At 46.5% G+C, this 25,627-nt stretch overlaps 1 protein-coding gene across 3 annotated transcripts in view; it reads left to right on the top strand.

The window, feature by feature from the left end:
- Positions 1 to 25,627, top strand: part of MRTFB (myocardin related transcription factor B) — a 258,653-nt gene that overhangs the window by 226,227 nt on the left and 6,799 nt on the right. For all 3 annotated transcript variants that reach the window (XM_045283808.1, XM_013005532.2, XM_030888414.2), the window contains 7 exons: positions 1,806 to 2,053; positions 10,754 to 10,886; positions 11,666 to 12,715; positions 15,029 to 15,181; positions 19,551 to 19,694; positions 19,961 to 20,098; positions 24,150 to 24,210. In XM_045283808.1, coding sequence (XP_045139743.1) covers positions 1,806 to 2,053; positions 10,754 to 10,886; positions 11,666 to 12,715; positions 15,029 to 15,181; positions 19,551 to 19,694; positions 19,961 to 20,098; positions 24,150 to 24,210 — 1,927 coding nt within the window. The remainder of the gene's footprint in view (positions 1 to 1,805; positions 2,054 to 10,753; positions 10,887 to 11,665; positions 12,716 to 15,028; positions 15,182 to 19,550; positions 19,695 to 19,960; positions 20,099 to 24,149; positions 24,211 to 25,627) is intronic.

A 25,627-nucleotide genomic window follows, 5' to 3' on the forward strand; every position in this document is an offset into this window, starting at 1 on the left:
CCCAGTGAAAAATATTAAATATTCCAGGTAATAAAATAGATATCATTTCTATACTATAGGTTCACCTAGTGCAAGGGAAACCGTCACCTTGGATATCCCTTAAAATAACCCCTCGGCCAGTGCATGGCCGGCAACGCAAGGCACTTCCGTAAGTGGTCCAGCTCAGCCTGCAGGCGCTCCCGTTCCGAGACCACCTTCTGTTTCTGGCTCCTCAGCTCCACCATGCAATCGGCACAGCTTTTCAAGGACATATTTTTTAAATTGTAAAACAACAAGAGGCCCCACTACTGAAACTAGGTGTGGGCCAGAATCAGCTCCCCGGGTCCCTGTGTGGCAGTCTGGCCAACGTTGGCCTTGCGGAGCCCGTGCGTGAAGGAGTTTGGGCCACTCTATCTTAAAAGGAAAGCCTAAGGAAATTCACCTTATTTAGTGAAAATGGTCCAAATTCAGATTCAAAAGCCCCCTTCTTCCTGGTGTTCCCTGGTGCTCATCTCACACCATCATATACTGAAGGCAGCTCCCTCTTTTATGGCCAATTTTAGCAGACTAAGAAACAATTGACTATCAATACACATATGTGTGTATATATTTTATATAGGTAAAATATATACATATATGTATTTATGCATATTTGGGGGCGGGGAGGAGGGTCATGTAAACCTAAACAGCCATCACATTACCCCCAGTGAGCCTGACTTTAACAGAACAGGTAATAAATAACTCCTGGGGCTTCAGTGACAACATGGGTGCAGCAAGAGGGGAGAGGGCGCACGGTCAGCTATTAAATACACGTCGTATGTTGGCTTGGCAGAGCTCAGGCCTGCCCCAGGCTTCTGCACCTGCCAGACAAGTAAGCTAATGAAATTCAAAGAAAAAAATTAACAAAATAACAATACACAAAGACGCTTTTGAAGTTGTACAGTCCAATAAAACACAACTAGCTATGTAAAAAAAAAAAAAGAAAAGAAAAAAATGAACGGAGGGGGAAAAAGTATCTGATTCATCATTTCGAATGAGGAATACATGATCTCACACCCTATTTCCAAATATAAGACAATGTGTTGCATTTCTAAAAAATATTTGAAATACCCAATGTTTTCATTCTTTTTTTGTTTTGAAGATTTAAAAAAATTTTTTTTTAATCATTCTATTGGGGGCTCGTCCAGCTCTTATCACAGTCCATCCATACACCCATGTGTCAAGCACGTTTGTACATTTGTTGCCATCATCATTCTCAAAACGTTTCTTTCTACTTGAGCCCTTGGTATCAGCTCATTTTCTCCCCTCCCTCCCCACCTCCCCTTCCTCGTGAACTCGATAATTTATAAACAAATTTTTCATGTAATGTTTTCATTCTTATGTTGTTTTCCATAAGGTAGTAGCTTTATATTCAACCTCTTTCTTTTTGTTTCTTATTAGAAGCATTCTCATGTTTTCACATACTCTTCTTAGATTCTCGATGATTCTAAAGCATTGCAGAGTTGTGGTGACGCTTATTTCATCTTTTATTGTGAAGTTAGGGTATGGCCTGGTTTTGTTAAGCACCTCACAGTGTATCCACACAGGAGACCTCAAGTAAGTGTTGGGTTTGAATTGATAAGGCTGGGCCGAGCACCCTCCCTTTATCCTCCAAGAACAAAGCAGCAGGGCAAACAAGTGCCGGAGTAACCATGCAAATGCCGCCCTGGGTCTCGCCATGTATGTAGTTGATTGCCTTCCTCGTCTCCAAAGTGCATTGTGCAGGTAAATAGATTGCCAGGTGAGGACTCCTTCTAAAATGTTCTTCCTTCCTTCTCTGCAAATAGCAAAGCCATCCCAAGAACCCAAATGACAAACACCGGAGCAAAAAGTGCAAAGACCCGAAACCGCGGGTCAAGAAGCTGAAGTACCACCAGTACATTCCACCAGATCAGAAAGGTGAGAAGAACGAGCCACAGATGGATTCCAACTACGCTCGCCTGCTCCAGCAGCAGCAGCTCTTCCTGCAGCTGCAGATCCTGAGCCAGCAGCAGCAGCACTACAACTACCAGACCATCCTGCCTGCACCACTCAAGTACGGTGGGGTCATCTGTCTCATAAAGTAGAGTGTCCTGTGGTGGTGTCTGAAGGTCGGCTGGGGTGGTTTATTTGCACTCAGCTGTTCGTCCCATTTGATAGCCATCAAGGCTCATCCTAGAATGCCTGCAGTCAGCATAGTGAGCACAGCCCACCTCCTTGTCTTATTTCTGCCCACCAAAATAAACGGAACTTTCCAAGTGAGAAAGGACTTCCCATCACTAGACACCTAGAAAAAGACTTGGTCCTATGAGAGTCATTAAAGCAGTCCTATGAGAGCAACACAAGAAGTATACAACTTGGGACAGACGAGGCAGAAAGAAAAGAAAATTGGGCATAAAAGCTGGTCAGGCTGAGAAAAGCAACAAGGGCAAAATTTAAAAGGCCCCTGGTGGTGCATTGGTTAAGCACTTGGCCACCAACCAGAAAGTCAGTGGTTTGAATTCACCAGCTGTTCTGATGGAGAAAAGAGTACAGTGTTGTTGTGGGTGTCATCGAGTTAGTTCTAACTCATTGCGACCCTATGCACAACAGAACAAAACACCCCCGGCCCTGCGCACTATTCAGTCATCCCAGTGCCTGAGCCCCGTGTTGCAGCCCCTTCAGCAAGCATGATGGCCTTCTCCAGGAGCTGATCTCTCCTGACCACATGCTTCTAAGAACACTCTGGCTGTACAGATTTGTTTGGTCTTTTGGCAGCTCATGGTACTTGTCAGTATTTTTACCAGCATCTAATTCAAATGCATTGATTCTTCTTTGGTCTTCCTAATTCAGCGTCCAACTTTCAAATGCATATGAGGCGATTGAAAATATCATGGCATGGGTCAGATGCACCTTAGTCCTCAAAGTAACTTCCTTGCTCTTCAACACTTTAAAGAGATTGTGTGCAGTGCATTTACCCAATGCAGTGCATTGTTTGATCTCTTGACTGCGGCTTTCATGAACATTGATTGTGGATCTAAACAAGACAGAATCCTTGATAACTTTCATCTTTTCTCAGTTTATCATGATGTGTTGCCCATTGGTCCAGTTGTGCGGATTTTGGTTTTCTTTACATTGAGTTGTGATCCACACTGAAAGCTGCGGTCCTTGACCTTCCATCAGCAAGTGTTTCGTGTTCTCCTCACTCTCAGCAAGCAACGTTGTGTTGTCTGCATATCAAAGGTTGTTAATAAGCCATCATCCAATCCTGATGTCATGTTCTTCTTGGTGTAATCCAACTTCTCTAATTTTTTGGTCAGCATACAGATTGAATAAGTATAGTGTGAGGAGACAACCCTACACATACCTTTTCTGATTTTAAACTATGCAGTAACCTTTTTTCTGTGTGAACAACTGCTTCTTGGTCCATGCACAGGTTCTTCATGAGCACAATTAATTGTTCTAGAAATCCCATTCTTCTCAAGATCATCCAGTTTGTTAAGATCCACACAGTCGAATGCCTTTGCATAGTCAATATAACACAAATAAGCACCTTTGTGGTGATTACATCCTAGCAACCCTGCTACACAGTTCTCCTCTGTCCTATAGGGTCACTATGAATTACAATCAAGTTGAGGGTCTACAACAACAATCTAACTCTCAGAACTTGGATTCCCCACAAGAAGCAGAAGTTTTTAAATGGCAGAATTTACATGTGTGGAAGGACTGGGGATGTGGTCCTTCCAAGCAAAGGAGATTAATAGAAGAGCAGGTACAGGTGAAGGATGGTGAGACCGAGAGCTTGAATAAAGAATATGATTATTGTTTAAGAAAAGTGGAAAGCAAATTTAAGTAGGCCCATTGTCTGAAGGAAGTTGAAGTTGGGCACAAGAGTCTATCTTGGTACAATAGACAATAGTAGCGTGCTTCCAAGGGCAGGAGTTGTGACGTTGGCATGCTAGAAAGAATAGTTGGGCGCTGGCATTGAAAGGGAGTCTGAAATAGGGACAGTGGCTATAAATTTTGCAGTCTGTTAAAAATGAGATGATTAAAAACTAAACAAAGAAACAAACTGCCACCTAGTCGTACCGACTCAAAGGACTGGAATAGAAAAGAAGGGATAGATATCTCAAAACCCCGAAGGTCTTGGTCCTGGCCCGACGGCTCTGCAAAAAGAAGGCGTCTCACCCACCAACAGCCGGCACAATGGGGAGCCACAAACGGTGATGGCAGAGTAGGGGAGACCAGAAGACTAGTTCTGATTTTTTTTTTTCCTCTCTTTAATGAATTCGTGAAAACTTTTTTTTCCCATTGTTGACATTTTGATTACTTGTTGAATGAAGATTTACAGAGCAAATAATCAGTTTTACAGTCAACAATTCACACACATTCTGTTTCATTCATTACAATCCTTTTGATGATCATCAATTTAGCCCATGTTCGTCCAGTTTTTCCTATTTCCACCTTCCTTCTTTCCTCAGCCTTTTCGATTTTGTCCCTGGGTAAACACTGACCTTTTTATTTAAGTGGTTATTATAAGGTGTGAGTAACTGACGGATTCCTCTTATCTTGTTTGACTGAAAATTGAACCACAGCGGTGAGGAGTTCCAGACCTGAAGGGGATTAAGGCCCACAGTTTTGAAGGTCCCTCATTATCCATCCGGTCACCAGTCCTGTGTCTCTTATGAACTTGACTTTTGGTTCATGTTCTACTTCCGTTGGATCCAGGACCTTCTGATGTGGCCCCGTTAGAGAAGTAGTGGTGTCTAGGAGCCATCGAGTTCATTTTGTCTCAGGGATGTAAAGACGAATATTTGTGTGGTCCATTCGTCCAAACTAAAGGGCAGTTCATTTGCATGAACTAATTATTTGCATGAATCCTGATAATTTCTGAGCAATCTCTATAGCGAGACATCCATGGCTAATTTTAAATATATAGTGAAGGAAATTTGTAGAAATATATCTCCAGTACGCTTTTTCTAGGAAACCTAGATAAAAATGGAAACACTCTGTGGCCTTCACTGCCTCCATCTGCAGGGAAAAGTGGCATGCATATGAATTCATCTGTAAAAAAGATGTCATTTGGGACTCAGTGGTTCCGTGTACTCCAGAGCAAGCCGCTGCCCGGTCTTGTGCCAGCCTCACATCCATTGCCATGCTGCAGCCATTGTGTCAATCCACCTTCCTGAGGCTCTTTCTCTTTCCGTTGTCCTTCTGCTTTATGGTATGTCTACAGTGCTTGAGACCAAGTCTCGCCTCCCTTACTTCTAAGACAGATTTGTCCACTTTTCGGGTCGACCATGTTATATGAGACGGCTTTAAGAAGTGTGGGGCAAAGTCCATTAGCTTTCAATTCCATTAAAATCTATACCTCTTTTAAGCCCCTTGCCTTCCCATCACCTCTGACCCTTGGCAGCTGTGTGTGTGTCAGAATAGAGCTGTGCTCCATGACTTTTCAGTGGCTGATTTTCCAGAAGTCGACGCCCATTGCTTGCTTTCTTGGCATTTCTGGATAGGCTCAAACCTCTAACCAGCTGGTTATCAGCTGTGTGTGTGAACCATTTTCATGACCATGAACTCTGATGGAAGATTAAAAACTACAGCCAAACTCTCTGCCAACGATCGAGTTGATTCTGACTCATAGCAATGCTGTAGGACAGAGTAGAACTGCCCGTATAAGTTTCCAGGATTATAACCCATTAAGGGAGTAGAAAGCCTCATCTTTCTCTTGCCAAGCAGCTGGTGGTTTCGAACTGCTGCATCACCGAACCTCCTTGGTGGAGGATAAAGACTTGCTAAAAAGCTTCTCTGTTTAAAAAATAAACTCTGCTCACATTAAAATGATAATCAATTTTGTTTTCATTTATAATTCAGATAGCTAGAGAAAGATAAAACCAGTTAGTACAACAGTAATTCAGACTTTATTGTGAAGTGATTAAAACTAAAACTAAAGGGCATATCAACAAGAAAGGAATAATTTTGTAACATGCTATTATTTTAAGAGCAAAACAACTTGCGTGAGCTATAGATGTTGGAAGGAATCCAGGGGATGCCCAGAACTGGACAAGCGTCAGTGGAAGACCCCTGGCTCTGCAGTTTTGTTCTGCAACCTTGGAAGGAGGTGGTCTTTGCCATTGGGCAGCAGTAATCATCGATGCCTCCCGCACATGCATGTGCTACTTACAAGGCACCAAGCAAGCACTGTGCTGCACACTTGGCATCCTCCTCCTCATAGTAGATCTAGGAGGAGCCGATATTGTTGACCTCATCTTACAAATTAGGAAATGCCCTGGTGGTGCAGTGGCCTCCCAGTTAAACCCACCAGCCGCTTCATGGGAGAGTGACATGGCAGTGTGCTCCGGTCAAGACGCTAGCCTCCGTCTTACAGGGCTTCCAGTGGCTGGGCGGCGTCAGGCCTACTTTGGGATTTTTATAGATGAGATAATGATGAAATTAAAAGTTCCGTAAAAGGATTTTTTCTGGTAGCTATCTATTCAAGAATCTTTTCTTGTAAGGAAAGAATTAGGGAAACATCCCTGAGTTTCTTATCCTCCCATTTCATGTCATTTATCCTTCCAGTCAGTCTTCGACTCTTCCCACTTCCTCAGAAATACCCACCCTAAAGAACCCAGGGTCCCTGGTGCTGTAGTCGTCCACAGAGACCCAGGAGCCCGGAAGAGGAGAGAACACTTGCTCCTGTATATTATTTCACCACACTTAAAAGGAGCGCCTCGCGTTCTATTCAGTCTTCAGGCCCTTAAAAACGGAGACATTGTTTCCTAACGTGGTTTTATTTTCACCGAAACTCCATCACAAAAAACTGAATTCAGAAGTCCTATAGAACTCATAGTAGTGGAATATGACCTGTATCATGTGTCCTTTGGAGCCCTGGTGGCACAGTGATTAAAGCACTTGACCCCGAACTAAGGGTTTAGCACTTCAAACCCACCAGCCACTCTGAGAGGTAAAAAAAGTAGCAGTCTTCTTTCTTAAAGATTACGGTTTTGCAAACCCTGTGGGTCAGTTCTACACTGTCCTCCAGGGTCCTGGGAGATGGAATCAATTCTGCGGCAACAGGTGTGGTTTTTGGTTTGGTGCCGTAGCATGAGCAGGCAGGAGGAAAGACTGGGCGGCTGGCATCCCAGCGACACCACTCAGCTCTGGAAGACCGAGCCGGGAAGGTGACCTCATCTCTCTGAGCCTTAGGTTCTCGTCTGCATTGCAGTCATACTCACCTGTGTTTACTGTATTGACCTGGGGGCGCGGGGAAGGACACATTGACTTGTTTTTGTTATTTTAAAGGCTAAATTAAACAATGAATTGCCCTTCTTAGAAACAAGTACAGTACTGTAAACTCTCAAAAAGTATGACTAGATGATGAAATGAAATCATGAACTCTCAATGGGGATGATCTTGGTCCTAAGGAGGCAAAAGTTGATTTTGAGGAAAATGAAACAGTCTTAATTAGTTTACACATAAAACATAGACCCACATAAAAATGCAATACATAAATAGATGCACATTCAGTAAGTCTGTGGTATTAAAATTTCATGGGGAAGGTGATTCAGGAAAAAGAAAAAGTCTTAAAAAGACTTGTTGGGAGGGGATGTAAATACTATGTTTTCAGAACTCTAGCACAACAATTTAAAAATTGAATTTGTAAGGGCATAGTGGTGCAAAAATATTTTGTCATTTCATCTAAACCTCAAACTTCATTTCAAGTGTTTCAAGTATTTAACCTCAACAAGTGACCTCCCATGTGAGTAGCCTCGCAGTCAAACAGAGAGCACTCACTGTACAGTCGAATATGGCAGATGGAGTTGGGTTAAAATGTAATGTCATATCATTTGATCGCCCTTTTAACCCATTTTAAAATTGTTTCAGTTTTCCACGTATTCCACTTTGCTTTCAATTGAGATCTTTTGTTTTACCTGGTCATTTTTGAGGGGGGTGTTTTGTTTGCTTGCTTTCTGTTGTGTTTTGTATGGTTTTCTGTATATGAAACCCAGCCTAGATAAATCTATAGAGACAGTAACTGGATAATAATTAGCTAAGGGCATAGCCGGGAGACTGGGGGAAATAAATACATCAATGAGTATAAGAAGAAAATGTTCTGAAATTGTGATGAATGCACAAATCTTCTTATAAATTCAACAATTAAATTGTATAACATGTGAAATATATGCCAGTAAAATTATTTTAAAAACACAACAACTTACCTCCCAACCCCACTTCCATCCAAACCCATATGGCGTTTCTAGGGATGTAAGGAACAGCGAGCCCCGTCTTCCTCCCAGGGAGTAGCTCGTGGGTTTGAATCACTGACCTTGTGGTTATCAGTCCAGTGCTTACACAACATGTCTGAGCTTAGCTGTTGGCAGGTCCAAATCGCCTTAAACCACAGGCTTCCTAAAACCCAGTTTGAGAAAGTTCCTCCCTCTGTGGCTCTGACCCCATAGGCGTTGTCGTTTCAGATCCCTATTTCAGAAAGTGGGAGTCAGAGTAGAGACAAACAGAAACCACAGTGGAATTGGCCGTAGTGGATCAGCCATCATGTGTACCCAGAAAAGCCAGTGTCCTCATTACCCAGAATTGGAAGTTAGATGAGGTGAAGGAGAGGCTTGGCAACGGACTCACCAGCCTTTTTAAAAATTGAAGTATTTGTGTACTTAGAAAAGTACATAACCCGTAAGTGAAAACTGCTTCCAATGTGGACACACCCCTGTCACCACCACCCAAATCAAGGTGCAGACCATTCCCCCAAAAACCCCCTCAGCAATCTTCTGACTTCTGTCCCCAGAGATTAGTCTGTCAGCTTCATAGGAACAGGCATAAGATGGCCCTGGTTGCTTGTGTATAACCTGGTTTGCGAGATGCCTCTTCACTGTTGCCAATAGCTGTAGCTCATTAATTTCATATTGCTCCTTAGGATTCCATTGTATTCTTGTTTCCCCATCCATCATACTCCTGATGGGAAGCAAGGATACTTCCAATTGAGGCTGTTGTGAATAATGCTGTATAGTAAATGGGTTCTTGGTAGTGTGGTTGGTTAAGCATTGGGCTGCAAACCACAAAATCGGTGGTTCAAGCCCACCAACCACTTTGCAGGCCTAGGGAGCCCCAGTTCTCCTTTGTCCTGTAGGGTCACTATAGGTCAAAATCAACTCAGAGGCTTGGTGTGGGTTTTGTGTACAATAAATACTCGGCTCTGTGCCTTTTGAGGCATATGTGCTTGTCTTTCTGTTGGGCATCTGGAATTACTGGGTCAAAGGCCAGATCGATTTTTATATACCAAGCCAACCCGCTGTCATCAAATCCATTCCCAATCATAGCAACCCTCTTATAAGGATTGAGGCTCTATAACTGTATGGGAACAGAAAGCCTCACCTTTCTTTCTCAGAGCAGCTAATGGGTTTAAACTGCCAACGTGGCAGTGAGCATTCCAGCCTTACTCAACCATACCCCCAGAGCTCCTGCAGCTGTTGTGAGGTGCCGTCACGTTGGCTCTGACTCACAACGACCCTGGGGACAACAGAAGGAAACCCTACCCTGGCTCACAATTGTTCTTCTGTTTGAACCCATTGTTGCAGCCAGTGTGTCCATCCATCTTATCAAGGTCCTTCCTCTTTTCTACTGGCCTTCTGTTGTACTCCCCTTCCACCTTACCAGGCATGCTGCCCTTCTCCAGGGACCCTATGTAGTCTACCTAAAACCATTAGACCATTTCCCAAGCAGCTGCACCGATTTACACCTGCACCAGCGCCAAGTTCTTGGTATTCCCCCTCCTATTAATGACCTTAGCAGTTGTGCTGAGTGTGCCGGGTGCTTTGTTGTTGTTGTTGTTGTTGTTGTTGTTGTTTTGGTGTGGGCTTTTTGTTTCCGTTGTTCATTATTGTTATTTTAGTTCTCAGAGTTCTCATATCTTATGTGGCTGGGTATTTGTTCATATAGTTATTGACTGATGGACCTGCTCACGCCCCCAGCTCACTTTTTCCATTGGTTTGTCTTTATACCTTTGCATTTTTACTCATTTGCAAGACTTGTTTGTATATTGTAGACATGAGACCTTTGTCACTTTGTCAGAAATAAGTATTATAAGTGACTTCTTTTCATTTGTTTTGACTTTCACTGACTTACAAGTGTCTCTTTTAATCACTGCTTTTTTGGGCGTCCTGTGGGTGGCCTTTCCAGAGGCCTTGAAGGTACTGTCTTGTTTTCTTCTCAAAGCTGTACTGCTTTAGAATTTACCTTTTGCCCTTTGGAGAGTGATAAAAGGCAGGGATCCCTCAGGAGGTATCTTCCCCTGGGAAGGCCTAGCTGGCCGCCATGGTGACGTGGAAGGACCGTCCTTGCAGTGCGGTCTTCACGGTAACTTCAGGGCCCATGTATCTGTGAGTCGGTTCCTGGATTCGGTCTGTTTTTCTGCCCTTCCATCAGCACCACACTGTCTTCACTGCTGTGGCTTTGTGTAAAATGGTGATATCTGGTCACGACTTTGTCAGCTTCCCTTTCTTTACCAAGTTTGCCACAGGTATTATGGGCCATTTACATTGCTGTACAAGGCTTAGCATTATCTTCTGAGTTCCCACCAGACAGAACCGGTGGGGAGAGGCGGGGGAGTGTCATCTAGTTTAACTGGCATCTCTACAATGTTGAGCTTCCAACCCATGACCATGGCATTTTTCTCTTCATAATTAACAGTCAAATGGGCTAACAGCAATCAGTGGCGAATCCAGGTATGGTTGATTATAAACTCTCATTTCTCTTTCTTTTAAAGGTCAATCAGTGACAAAAATAACAATGGTGGGAACTCAGCTTTGAACAATCCCACACCCAACACACTGAGACAGAACACACCTGTTCCTGTGAGAAAGCCAGGCCCGCTGCCTTCCAGCTTGGATGACTTAAAGGTGAGATTCCACGTCGAGTTTATCCACCAGTATGTACCACAAAATGGAAATGATCGGCTGGCTTTGTGTAGATGTAGGTCATTTTCAGTAGACACTCATCTTTACCCAAAATGTGATAACCATTACAGAGGCTCGCATGCCAGCCATTAGGTCTGTTCTAAAGCAGTCGGTCCGTATTGAGCCCGTGCCGTGCACCAGGCACTGTGCCACTGCTATTTGACTCCAGAGGTTGTGGCTTCTCCTCTGCTCATTGTCAGATTTGGGAGCAGCAGGAAATGTAGTCGTCAAACAGATGAGCTCCAGGGCCAGCCTTCCTGGGTTTGTAGCCCAGATCAGCCTTCTGTTTTCTGTGCTACCTTGGGCAACTATTCTGTGGCTCAATTGACTCTCCTGTAAAACATGCTGACAATGATAATAAAACCTAGCCTTGGGGTCATTGTGAAGGTGAATTTGAGAAGCTACGTGCAAAGCCCCTAGTAATTATCCAGTAAATATCGCTGTGGCCATCACGACCCCAGTCGTGCGTTTTCTCCTTGCCATAAGAGAGGAATTGCCCTCTAGAAAGCTGGACTTTATCACTTGCCTCTTGGGCCCTGCAGGTCTGTCCTTCTGTGAATTTATATATGTTTGATTTTTTAAACAACCCCGCCTACAGGTCTGCCGCACTACAGGGTTAGCTGAGAGGCAGGGGCACTTTTGTTATTACACAAGTCTGCTTTATATTTGTCATAAATCCTCAATCCCCAAATCAAGAGCTGATATGTTGGTTTTGTTCCCAGGTGTCTGAACTGAAGACAGAACTAAAGTTAAGGGGCCTGCCAGTGTCGGGCACCAAACAGGACCTCATCGAGCGCCTGAAGCCCTACCAGGAAGTCAACAGCAGCGGGGTCACCACAGGCAGTATCGTGGCAGTGTCTGCTCCTTCCATTGTCACTAGTAACCCAGACGTCACCACAGCCTTGCCAGCTACAACACTCCCCAACACAGTGACCAGCTCCAGCTCCATGCTCAAAGCAGACTTGCCACGCCCAGGAAGCAGAGGCACGGCCCAGGCCGAGAACACCCATTCCCCGCTGCCCATCTCGCCATCCCCCTCGGAGCAGTCCAGCCTCAGTACGGATGACACACACATGACAGACACCTTCACGGAGATCATGACCATGATGTCTCCCTCACAGTTCTTGTGCTCGTCCCCCCCGAGAGTCCCCAGTACAGAGGACAGCATGAGCCCGACCAGCAGCACCATGTCCTGTCTGGAACTAGATGCTGCTGAGAAGGACCGCAAGCTTCAGGAGAAGGAGAAGCAGATTGAAGAGCTGAAGCGGAAACTGGAGCAAGAGCAGAAGCTGGTGGAAGTGCTGAAGATGCAACTCGAGGTGGAAAAGCGAGGGCAGCAGCAACAGCAGCGGCCGCCGCCCAAAGCCCTGCCCCACACGCCAGCGAACTCTGCCCCGAAGTTAGACCCTCACCTCGGCGGCAGCATGGGCTCTGCCGTCAAGGACGAGACCTCGCTCCCAGACTGCTCCACCTCCAGGCCACTCGTCCCAGTCACCAGCCATTCCACGGGCCAGCCCGCTGCCACAGGAGGCCAGACCCTTGTTGCCAAACAGGCCGTGTTTATCAAGCGAGAGTTGCCTGTGGCCCCAGTGGAGCCACAGGACATTGTCTCACAGTTTTATGTGAGCACTCAGGGACAGCCGACACCTGCCATGGCCGCCCAGCCCCAGACCTTGCTGACCACGCAGACAGCTCAGCTGCTGCTCCCAGTGTCCATCCAGGGCTCAAGTGTGGCCTCCGTGCGGCTCCCACTGGGCACCCTCCAGCTCCAGGTGTGAAGGTGTCCCACAGAAACTACCAGCGGGAGCACCCCTGCATGCGCCCAGCGAGGTTCCCTAAGGGAGGGGCCGTCAAACACGGGGCTAGGCAGCACGGCTTTGTCTAGTACATTCCATGGGGGTGTTGTGGGGGCAGGCTGTTTTTCTATAACCTTCTACTTGCTATTGTAAAACCCACTGCCGTCTCTGTGGTTCCACCTCAGAGTGACCGAGTAGAGCTGCTCTGGGTGGTGTCCGAGGCTGTAAATCTTTAGGGAAGTCGACTGCCATGTCTTTCTCCCTCACAGCAGCTGCTGGGCGGGAACTGCTGGCCTTTCCATTGCTAGCTTGATGTTCTAACCCACCGCATCGCCAGGGCTCCTGCACATGAGCAGAGCAGTATTATATGTTTTTGAAGTGTAAGGAACAACATTGAGTGAAGGACTTACTGAAAGCTCCCTTTCCCCAGAAGGAGAAGCCCTGTGGTGTAGTGGCTTAAGTTTTGGGCTGCTAACCCCAAGGTTGGTGGTTCAAACCCACCGGCTCCAACTAGGAAAAAATGAGGCTCTCTGCTACCATAAAGATTTACAATTTGGGGAATCTTGAAGAGCCATTATAATCCATCCTGTGGGGTCACTATGGGTCAGAAACTATAGTGGCAAATGGGTGTGACATTTTAGGTGGGGGCTGGGGGGGGTTCCCAGACGAACCATGAGATATACCCATTTCTAGATAAGGATACTGAGTTAGTATTTTCCCCAGGGTACCGCTAGAGCCCATAGCAGTACTGTTTACGCCCCCAGACACTTTAGACTCTAGAAATTTTTGCTCCTGTTCGTTCTTATATCTGCCTCCCAGAGTTCTTGAAAGGGGGCATTAATGAAGATTCTTAAGCTAAGGAAAAGATGACTACAAACTTTAGGCTGAGATTATAAAACACTGGTGAGCATGGGGCTTTTTTATGCCGACATTGGGGGGAAATGCCATCAAGTTCATTTCAACGTACAGCAACCCTGGTAGGCCCAAGTAGGACTGTCTCTGTGCGTTTCTAACACTGTGAATCATTATAGGACCAGAAAGCCTCATCCTTTCCCCCAAGGAGTAACCAGTAGTTTCAAATTGCTGACCTTGTGGTTAGTAGCCCAACACCTCATATAGCCCATGTTAAATATACCGCAGTGGGCTTTATGGAGTGACCAGTTAGAGGCTGCAGAGACCATCTGGATCAGTGGAACCAGCGCTTCTCAACTCCCAGCTGCCCTGAACAGCCTGAAGGAACAGCCTGTGGCCTGAGGTTTAGAGGTGTGATGGCCCAGAGGCCCCTGCTATGCACAGAAAGACATTCTCCTGTGCCAGTGGGCTTGAAAATCTCTTCCATAATATACCTATCTTTAGATAGATAGATAGATAGATAGATAGATATTTGCACTTTAATTTTTCAGGCCCCAATCTTCCATAAGGGTGGATGGTCTAAGACCAAGAGCCTGTTTTATTTATTGAAGAACACTGTCCACAGTGTACAGCTGGAAAAGCAGGCTTTGGACCAATATCACAGTATTAGCCGCAGTTGACTCATTGCTGCAAAATGGAGTCAAGCTCCCAGAGAGTCTGTAGGACAGAGTAGGACTGCCCTGGGGGACTGCCCAAACTGTGACCTTCACAGAAGCAGACTGTAACATCTTTCTCCCATGGAGCAGCTGAGGGCATTGAAAACAGCAGTCAAGTTGGGGGTGGGGGGGTGGCCTAAACCACTGAGCCACCAGCGCTCATTAGACCTGTTGTTAACACCAAATGCTATTCCAGCTCATAGCGACCCCATAGGACGGAGTAGAACGCCCCTTCGGGTTTGTGAGCCTCATCTTTCTCCCAAGGAGTTCAAACGGCCTTGCGGAGAGCAGTCCGAGGCTTCACGTGCTGGTCCACGAGGGCGCCTTTGGAGCTGTCACAGGCCCTTCTGATTTCTGCTGTCTGTTTCTGCATGACTCTCTCAGCCCCGTGAGAAAGGGCAAGAGCCGGGGAGTTGCTGACCTGGTGTTGCATCCTCTGGTTCTTGGGCACTGGCGTTCAAATTCATGTGAACATGAGCTGAATTGGTTCAAGTAGAATGCAGCTCCGCCAGCTATTCCCGAGAATTCTTAGAGCACAAATGTGCTCCTCTATCCAAAACGTGTGGACTTAAAAAAGTAGTCACCAAAGGTGAAGGGCTGCCTTGATAGCCATCTGTCAACACTTGTCTTGTTTCTAATACAAGTGACTAGTCTCCGTCAGAACTGTTGCTCTTAACTCTGGTTCTGTCAATTTAACGGAATCTTTTCATTCACCTCCTAGACAGCACCACAAGCTGGACTCCAGCCTCAGCCTCAGCCAGCCACTGCTCCACAATTACCTACCGCTGCCTTGTCATCAGGCCTGGCCCCACCTGCACTTCAGCAGGATGCTTTCCCTCAGCATGTGCTCAGCCAACCTCAGCAAGTCCCGAAGGTCTGTGAGCTGCCTGTTCTAGCCCACCTACAGCCTCTCTTTGAGGACTGCTGTAGGGCGATATGCCCCTGGGGGGGGCGGTCGAGAGAGGGGGTTGTCAACAGTCAACCTTGGGGAATGAGCCTAAGGCTGTTTATCCTTGACCCCTGGAGTGGAAAGAGCTTTCTTAGAAAAAGAGAGCTTATCCCAACAGTGAATTCCTTTTCAAAAGAGAAACTTTCAAAGTAATATTTAAATCTTCATATACTGAAATGGAATTAAGAGATTGTGGCATTTTTCCATAAGCAGAAAGGGAAGACGTCCTGGTGACACAGTGGAGGAAGCCCTGTGCTGCTAATTGCAGTTCGAGGGTTCAGCCTCAGCAGTGACCCTGCACGGGGAAGGTGGTGCTGTCTGCCCCTTTAAATATTTCCTCTCGGAAACCTTGAGCCCCTCTCCGCTCTCCTGAGTTCCTTGGGACCACCATGAGTCAGAATCTACACATGCTTGTGTGTACCCACCTAAGAACCAGCAGCCAGCAGAGCTAGGTCTGGTTATTCCTCAGGCTCACTGTTTTCCTAGAAATGTAGCCTTGAGCCCTTGTTTTCTCAGTCCGTGCCCTCATTTTAAAAATGAAGGTGGTGCTCTAGCCCCGTCTCCTCTGTACAAAGTCATTGCCAAAGAGGCAGTGCTCACACCTGACGGCCCCTGTGTGTGTCACAGTAGAACTGTGCACCGCAGGGTTTTCAGTGGTGATTTCCCAAAGTATATAGCCAGGCCCTCCTTTGGGGTGGACTGTATCTTTACGGAAGCAGGCGGTGAGTCTTTCTCCTTTGGACTCAAACTGCCAACACACCAGGTGCATTCACTAAGCCCACCAGGGACTCCATTCTGTGGGCAATTTTCTGTTATATAACCGAGACTGGTGGCATAGCAAGTTACTTGTTCGACTACTAACCACAAGGTCAGCAATTCAACTCCACCAGTCGCTTTCACTACAGAAAAATGAAATGGCCCATCTTGTAAAGGCTGACAACCTTGGAGATTCCAGTTCTGTCCTGTAAAGTCAATATGCGTCAGAATTAATTCAACAGCAGTTGGTTTGGTTTGGGTTTGGTTAAAAAAAATGAAAGTTACCAAACTTCCCCTGTATCCAGTAGGTGGAGCTGTGGGCACATCTCCTTGGCAGAAAAACGGTAAGGCATGATGGAACCTAGATAACCAGGTGCACCGTTCGGTGTCAGGGTCAGATAGCCTGCTGGGGTAAGATGCGTTCAGGCCCCGATAGACACAGCTTCAGGGCAGTGGCAGTGGGCGGAAGTGAGGGACCATACCCGCTCTTTCACAGTCTCCTGAGAGAGAGGAACCACCACGAGGAATTGATTCATTTGAACAACTCAAAATGTAATTTTCGTGTAGTATAAGTTTAGTAAATGTTCAATTGTCTAAAAGTTTTCCTGGTCCTAGGGAGGAGAGAGAAAACCAATGTTATATCGACAGTGAATATGGGCTTATTCACTAAGTCTCAAGATTCCAGAATTCAGAGTTATTACTTAAGAAAGGAAGTAAAATTTGGGGGGTAGGGTTGAGATGGGCAGAGCTGGGGGCAGGGGCACTGCCCAGATGTGACCCAAGGTGCTGATGAAACAGACCTGGCTGGGATGTGGGCACTAGTCTGTGAGCTCGCGCTTGCAGAACTCTGGTCCAGCACCAGCAGCACCAGTTCCCTGCACAGCTTGGGCTAGGAACAGGCTGCAGGGAGCCCAAGAGGCGCCAGCCTGGTACATCTCACCGGTCAGTGAATCTGTTGCTCCCAGGACTCTGTGAGGCTAGAGAAAGAAGCGAGGTGTGTTCAGAAACCCTACAGGACAGGAATCAGGTAGAGAATCTCAACATGGAAAAACGCTACAGCAAAAGTGAAGGAAAGCCTGACACCAGGGAAAGGTGGAGATGAAGAGCAGCCCCCGCTGAAGGGAAAGGCAGGAGTACATGCTATTCCAGAAGACAAGGAAAAGTTTTGGGATGAGAAGACAGAAGTTAAGGGAAAGACAATGAGGAAGTGCTGAAGTATAGAGGGGAGAGAGAAGAGAGGGACGGCGGGGGGAGGGTGGGGAAAGACAAAAGAAGACAGAAGGCCAGAGAGCAAAACAAGGACTGCAGCAAAGCATCCACCTGAGGATGATGTCCCCAGAAAAGCAAAAGGCAAAACCAGTGAAAGCCTGGCTGGGTTCCTTACGGAATAGAAGGAGGCCATTCATGATATGCATGCGAGTAATGAGGAGATGGTAAGAGAATGTGATGAGACGGCTAAGGTGAAAGATTAGGTGGAGTAGAAAGGAAAAAAAACAGAAATCGAGGGACTTGATAAGAATACAAAAATGTTTCCAAAATCTTTTCTACTCCAAGTGCTCATGAGCGATTAGAGGTGCCGCTAAAGCCCCAGCAACGGACTCTGAGGACCAGTCTTCCCTGTGTGCGTTTGGGTTTCAGGTCTGCTCTGACGATGGCCCCTTGGCCAGTCTTTCCCCTTGCATGTCCCTGGCATGCATTCGCCAGGCTCTGTGCTTTAACCTCTGCTGGTACTTACCCTGATTTAAGTGTCCTTGTTACCAGCACCCTGTGGCCCAGCTGCAGGGCTGTTTCAGTAGGGAGCTTTCACCCGTGTCTGTGGAAGACATGTTCATGATTCATTGAAACGGTAACAGCATATAATATGAAGGGGAGTAATTTTTAAATGAAATACAAGGAAATGGAAGTCAATATTTAGAGAGGCTGTACTGTTAGAGAGTACACATATTCACACCTAGTTTCATGCATGTTCTCTATAAAAGCATCCAGACTATGAAAAAGTTGTACAGAGAGGGAACATGAATGGTATGAAAACCACACTCGCGGCTGCTGAGCCGGTTCTTAGCTCACACCGTTGGTGTTGCTAGGTGCCATCGAGTCGGTTCCGACTCCTAGAGATCAGCGCACGGCAGAGTGAAACCCGTAGTGACGGCCGAGCCACTGTTGCAGCCGCTGTGTCAATGCAGTCCGTCCTGGCAAGTGTCCACCTTGCTCACAGGGACCCCAGAAGAGAACCACCCTGAAGATGTCCACGGCTGTAATCTTTACAGAAACAGGCTGCTGCAGCTTTCTCCCACGGAGTGGCAGGTGGACTCCCACCTCTCGTCCTCAGCAGACCGCCTAGTCACTGCCCTGCAGGGCTCCGTACTAGCGATGCACAGGAAGCTCAGTACTTTCCCGAACCCACCAAGCGCTGCGACATGCAGCTGCAACAGCAGAGGTGTGGCTCTCTATTTGTAAAAGGTCAGCCGTCAGCCCTTTGGGCAGCCGGAAGAGCATCTTGGTGTCTCACAGGAATCCCCACCTCTGCTTAATAGAGCAGCATCCCAGAAGGGGGGGCTTGTAAATGGGGCCTTGCAAGCAATCCAAGAACCTGTGGGGAGTTCTGTTGGACAGCACGTGTCCAGCAGGTCATAGAACGGTTGTTGACACGCAAGCTTGCGTTCTACCCTGAAGACCAGGCATGGAGTGTGGCAGGACTGTGGTGACAAGAATCATTCTTGTGTCAGGACCATCGGCAAGGATTCAGAGGTGGCCTGTGGCTGCGTGCCAGTGTTAGAAACAAAGGCCTTGCGTGGGAGGATAACGGCCCGGGCCAGGGTGATTCCAGCGAGTGCTCGGTCCGAGCTGTGCCAGGGAGAATGCGGAGGTGTGTGGTGCGCCATTTCACCTTCACCCTTGAGGGGAAATCATTCCAGAGTCTGCCTTCCATTCGGTTTTTAACCTTTTGCATTTGGGGGCAAGATTCAGAAAGCAGATTAGAATGGTGGGTTTGAGCCTTATTCACTTCACCCTGAAAATTAAAGCATGAAACTGTGCTTTTTAAAAAACGGACCGCCAGGATGGAAATCAGAAGGGTACCACACCGTGGGCAACACAGCAGTGTCGCTGAGCCAACGCTATCGACATTGTAAAACAGAAACGAGTTGCTGTGGAACGCACTGAAATGAAGATAAAATGTTAAAGCAGGAGGAGAAAAGAAAGAAAGTGGGACCATGGGTGAGATCATCACAAAGAGGGAGAACAGGAACGCTGCTGCGGTCACTCGGCGAGCGCTGTGTCCTCGCAGAGCCCTGCCCCAGACGAGGCTGCGGGACTCCTCAGGCTCAGAGCCTGAGCAATGTCTCTCTCAGTAAAGTTTTATTGGAAGACATATTGGCATATTGTCCACGGCGACAACAGAGTAGAGTGATTGAAACAGAGACCACATGACCCTCAAAGTCAAAAACATTTACCAAAAGTCTGCCACCCGCTCCCAACTCAAAACTTTGTTTGTTTTGTTACCAGAACAAAGTGATGGGGAACTGTTTATTCATTTCAGGTTTTCACAAGCTCAGCACCAACTACAGCCCTCCCGTTCCAGAGGCAGCCTGCTCCCTCGGCCCAGCAGCCTTTCATTACCAAGGCGCCCAGCAGAAACGCTCCACGTCCAGCAGTGCACAATGGACCCAGCCCTCCCAGCAAGGTACCGCCCAGACACCTGTGTACAGCGAGAATGCTTACATGGAGATGGGCTGCCTCCAAAGCCTAGGGAGTGAGAGGGCAGCAGCGTTGCTTGGGCAGCAAAGCCCAAAAACCTCCATAACCGCTGTTTTTCCCATGAGGAGAATCCTTCCCACATGGCATGGTCACTAGTGTTTAAAAGCAAGACTAGACAACAGCAGAGTGGGGTCCAGTCAGGGCACCAGAAAGCTTATTGTCAAAGGCTAATGTACTCCATCTTCACTACAGCCCAGCTCACCACCGCCACCTCAGCAGTTTGTTGTCCAGCATGCCCTGTTTGGCAGCCCCGTCACCAAGACAAGAGACCCCCCTCGTTACGAAGAGGCTGTCCGGCAGACGCGCAGCGCCCAGCCCTCCGCCCCAGAGGTGAGTGGGATCAGTGCTGCGTCTCATGAGGCTCCCACTCCCTCCCCGAGGTGAATAAGCTCAGCAGGCATGGCTCGTCGGTGATGTGCAGACATGGCAGGCTAACAAAGGCTTTTATGTCATGTGTCATCCTCCAAGCTTAACCAAATGCATACCGAGGCCCTGTCTGAGACTGACTTTCCTCCACAAAAACCCACATTTTGTGGCAGGACCTTTGTTTACATCTTCAAAGTCAAACCAAACTCACTGCCATCAAGTCGATTCCAGCTCATAATGACGCTTAGGACAGAGTGGAACTGCCCCTGTGGGTTTCTGAGACTTTAACTCTTTACAGAGATAGGAACCCTTGTCTTTCTCCCACAGCGCAGATGGTGGCTTTGAACTGCTGACCTCACGGTTAGCAGCCCAGTGCATAACCACTGTGCCACCAGGGCTCCTGTGTTTACACCTTAGGTGGTCATTTAAAATCAAAGCGTCATTCGTTATGAAGACTAAACCGCTTTCTACAGCTGTATAATCTGCTATCACTATGAATCCGAAGCTCAGGTGTTGTCTTCTAATTTGTCCTGTGCAGAGGGGAATGGATGTGTTCGGGATAGGTGTGATTCCTTACGGTATACAGGTCTGTTTTCTATGAAGCTGTTGTCAAAATGACACTCTTCAACCTGGCTGGCATTCTAGACACCCCACCCTCTAGCCCTACCCCCCTGCTTCAGTCTTCTTGAGTCCCTAGCACTCTGCCACCACCAGACAAGCCCAGCTCAGGGGCTCACTCATATGTTTAGCAAACGCTCTTTGAAGGGACAGATTGGAAACCCTCCGTGGGCTGCTAGCCACCAGCTAAAACCAGGTAATCTCAGGCCAGTGCTGACTCTCTGGGCCGTCATTGTCTCACTGATAAAATAGGAATAACAGTGCCTATGTATAGAAATGGGAAAATAAGTTTTTACAGTTTTTATTTTTAAAAATACTAGCCTAATAACATTGTCCTCAAAGACAATGGTCTAGTACTACTCTGGCGAGTAGCAACTGGGTCTCGAAAGCAGCCATCCAAGGTCCAAGTATGTGCCTTCCCTGTCTGGAGGAACACGAAACCCGCCAGTCCAGCAGCCACATGGACCCTGGGAACATCCACCGCCCTGACCTTGCAACTACAAGGACTAGCTGGTACCCGTCTCCTGCTCAGTGGGATCACATCAGAAGGCCCTGGGCAGAATGGGTTATAAAAAGTGGAACAAAACTCAAAATCATAGAAAAGGCCAGTCATTTTTTTTAAATCATTTTATTGGGGCTCATACAACTCTTAACGCAGTCCATACATACATCAATTGTATAAAGCACATTTGTACATTCGTTACCCTCATCATTCTCAAAACACCCACTCTCCACGTAAACCCCTGGCATCGGCTCCTCATTTTTAACCCCTCCCCCCCACTCCCTTATGAACCCTTGATAATTTATACATTATTATTTTGTCATATGTTACACTCTCCAACATCTCCCTTCACCCACTTTTCTGTTGTCCGTCCCCCAGGGAGGGGGTTATATGTAGATCCCTGTAATCGGTTCCCCCTCTCCACCCCACCCTCCCTCCACCCTCCCGCCACTCTCACCACTGGTCCTGGAGGGATCATCCGTTCTGGATTCCCTGTGTTTCCAGTGCCTATCTGTACCAGTGTACACCCTCTGGTCTTGCCACATTTGTAAGGTAGAATTGGGATCATGATAGTGCGGGGGAGGAAGCATTTAGGAACTAGAGGACAGTTGTATGTTTCATCGTTGGGACACTGCACCCTGGCTGGCTCGCCTCCTCCCTGCGATCCTTCGGAAGGGGGTATCCAGTTGCCTACAGATGGGCTTTGGGTTCCCCACTCCACACTCCCCCTCATTCACAATGATTTGATTTTTTGTTTTGATGATGCCTGATACCTGATCCCTTCAACACCTCATGATCACACAGGCTGGTGTGCTTCTTCCATGTGGGCTTTGTTGCTTCTGAGCTAGACAACCACTTGTTTACCTTCAAGCCTTTAAGACCCCAGACGCTATATCTTTTTTTTCCAATCATTTTATTAGGAGTTCATACAACTCTTCTCATAATCCATACATACATCAATTGTGTCCGCTATATCTTTTGATATCTGGGCTCCATCAGCTTTCTTCACCACATTTGCTTATGCACCCGCAAAAAAGGCCAGTCTTAATGGTCAAATAAAAACCGGTAGAACCTCCAAGTCACCCTTCAGATCAACCCAATGGCTCAATCTTTAGCCAAACAATAGACCGACCTATAATAGAAACAGTAACACTAGAGAAATACGAGGGGGTACCCCTCCCCACCCAAAAAAGAGGCTTTTTTGTGGGGGGGTTTCTCGTAAAGCATTGTATTTAAATTTTTCTTACAAAACAACTTTATCACTTTCAGAGTACTCTCCATTACACTAAATACATTTGTCAAATCTGCAGTTCCATCCGTGAAAACATTTTTCAAACTCATCTGTTTGGCTGGCTGACAGAACCTCCCTCGCTTTTTTCTTCACCTCTTCTACATAGTCAGATCATTGTCCTTTCATGTCCCTCTTCATTCATGGAAACAAAAATGAAGTCCCATGGAGTGAGGTCAGGTGAGTAAGGTGCATGGGGCAAGAGAGACATGCTGTTTTTTGCCAAAAACTGGCCCACTGAGATGACTGCATGAGCAGGTGCATTGTGTTGGTGGCAAAACCAGTCCCATCTGCCACAAATCAGGCCTTTTTTTGCACACCTATTACACAATCTTTTCAGAATCTCTAAATGGAAAGTTTAATTAACAGTCAGACCTGGTGGAGCCAACTCCAAATGCACTACAAGTCAACATTTTCATCCATTCAGGAAGCAGACAGACGTCCAGAATGAGGTTTGTCAGTTTTTGAAGCGAGAAAACCACTCATACACTTGTACCGCGGGACAAAACCCTGCCCAGCCCTGTACCATCCTCGAGGTTGTTCTTAGGTCAGCCCCTTGTGGCAGCCACGGCGTCCGCCCCTCTCCCCGAGGGCTTCCTCTTTGTCGCCGCCCTCCACTGTACCAAGCCGATGCCCTGCTCCGGGGACTGCCCTCTCCTGACAACGTCCAAAGGGCATGAGACTAAGTGTCTCGCCAGCCTGGTCTCTAAGGAGCACTCTGGCTATACTTCTTCCAAGACAGATCTGTTTGTTCTTTTGACAGTTTATGGTCTTTTTGCTAGGACCACAATTCAGACGCATCAGTTCTTCTTGAAATGTACTCTAGGAAATGCAGATGAGCCTACAGTGAAAGAGAAATCAGTATTGTTACAAAGGGACATGATGGAAATGACCGTTTCCTGGATTGTAATGAAAATATCATGGCTGTATGTCTGTAACTTACTCGGTTGTGTGCTTGTGTGTGTAGGTGGGGTGGGGGTGTGGGGGTGAGCAAATGCTTGTCCAGAATGAAATTAAAAGGTGGAAAACATCTGCAAACTTTTTGAAACCTACTGTGTGTGTATGAGGGCATTTCAAAAAGCCCATGTAAAACTTCCAGTATTTTACCTTCCATTTTCTTCCCAAACTTTGTGAAGCTCCCATTAGTGTATTATATGTCAGGAACTATCAAGCTGAAAAATATGTCTAGTCTGCTCAGGTCTGTACACCCAAATGTTCACCTGTGTTGGTTTTTTGTTTTGTTTTTTTGTTTGTTTGTTTTTTAAACATTTTATTAGGGGCTCACAACTGTTATCGCAATCCATACACACATCAATTGTGTAAAGCGCATTTGTACATCATTCTCAAAACATTTTCTCTCCACTTAAACCCCCGACATTAGGTCCTCATGTGTTTTTTTTTTAAGAACTAGAAGGCTTTTAAAATGCAAGCAGTGAAAGAGAACCGTGCTGGAGATGAAAGAAGTCCGCCCAGCTCCATAATAGGCCTCTCCGTGCTTCCACTAACTGGCAGCGATGCCTTGGCTTAGTTACTTCACGTAGTTGAGGTGGCCTCCGTGGCTCCGGGATTAGACCAGCGAGGACTAACTGACCACCTTCTCCTCCTAGATTTCCAGCGCGCACAGTCAGCAGATGGACGACCTCTTTGACATCCTCATCAAGAGCGGAGGTAGGTCAGAACCACAGCAGACCTCGTGGGGAGTGATCCCCAACACATACATGGGGATTTGTTTCTCTTGTCTCTGGATTCTGAGAAACATAATCCAGATCTGGCTAAAAGTATGGTTTTTAAATCTGTTAAATTTAGGCCATTCATGTAACTTAGTATACATATTAAGTGGGGGAAGAGCTCAAAACAGTAATAGATCATTAGAAATACCCATAGGTATATTCTTGTGGAGAGAAAAAAACGTATCAAAATAGCAGAAAACCACACTGACTGCCATTGAGTCAGTGTCCACTCAAAGCAACCCTACCGGACAGTAGCAGAGTAGACGCGATTTAAATTCCACACTGAACACATTGACTCAAAACGTGTTCCGTGTGCCTTTAGAAACCGCATGCATTCCATGCCAAGCCACTTACCTAGCTTGGGATGTGCAGTACTTTCAAAGTTCAGACTGCAGACTGGCTGCCATCCAGCAGTGCTGACTCTCAGTGAGCCGTGGACAGGGCACTCGGAGTCTCCGAGATTGGAGCAGAAAGCCCTAACTTTCTCCCGAGGGGTGGCTGGCAGTTTTTGAACTGTTGACCTTGTAGTTAGGAGCCCAACTCATTACCACTATGCCACCAGGGCTGTTAAAGTTCAAGAGTCAGGCAAAAATACTTTCTACATAAAATATAAAATCATAGGCTCTACAATATTTCATCTTAAAAACAGATAGAGGAAAACAGGGCATCGATAAAAAGGACCAATCACCCAAATCTAGACAGTGGTGACCTCTTTCAAAGTGAGTAAAAAGCTAGTATTTTAAAAAATTGAAGTACTGTTTTGGAATATTTTAACATATTCTTCTATTCCCTTGCTGAACAGAATTTTATTTGAATTTTTAAATAGTAGTGGAAATGTCTCCAATCCTGAGGCCTGTGTTCTGGGTGTGATGCTTGGCGTAGCATAGGGAACTCTCGGTACTGCACAACACACGCACAACTGCAGCATTTTTATTTGTTGGTGGTTGGTTGGTTGTTTGGTTGGTTTGGTAAGAATTATATTGACTGTGAACACTAGCTTAAGGCCATGGAAATTAAAGAAACTGATATTTCATGCCTATATTTGAGGGCATTTTCCCAGTGTAAGCTTGAAAAACGTGGTAAATTAATTCATTTTTAGTTACTTTTGTTAAAAGGAGTGTATCTTTTTTGTGGCAAAGTGTCCAGTGACTAGGACCCCTGGTGTCATAGTGGTTACAAGTTGGACTGTTAACCGTAAGGTCAGCAGTTCAAAACCACCAGCCGCTCTGCAGGAGAAAGACGGAGCTTTCTACTACTAATGAGAGTTAAAATCTCCGGAACCCACAGGCAGTGTTCCGCCCGGCCCTGTGGTTGCCATGAGCCAAACGGACTCAACGGCAGTGAGTTTGGATGCA

The sequence above is a fragment of the Echinops telfairi genome, unplaced genomic scaffold (genome assembly GCF_000313985.2).
Source record: "Echinops telfairi isolate 266 unplaced genomic scaffold, ASM31398v2 ScPeMD7_5;HRSCAF=22, whole genome shotgun sequence".
NCBI lineage: Eukaryota > Metazoa > Chordata > Mammalia > Afrosoricida > Tenrecidae > Echinops > Echinops telfairi.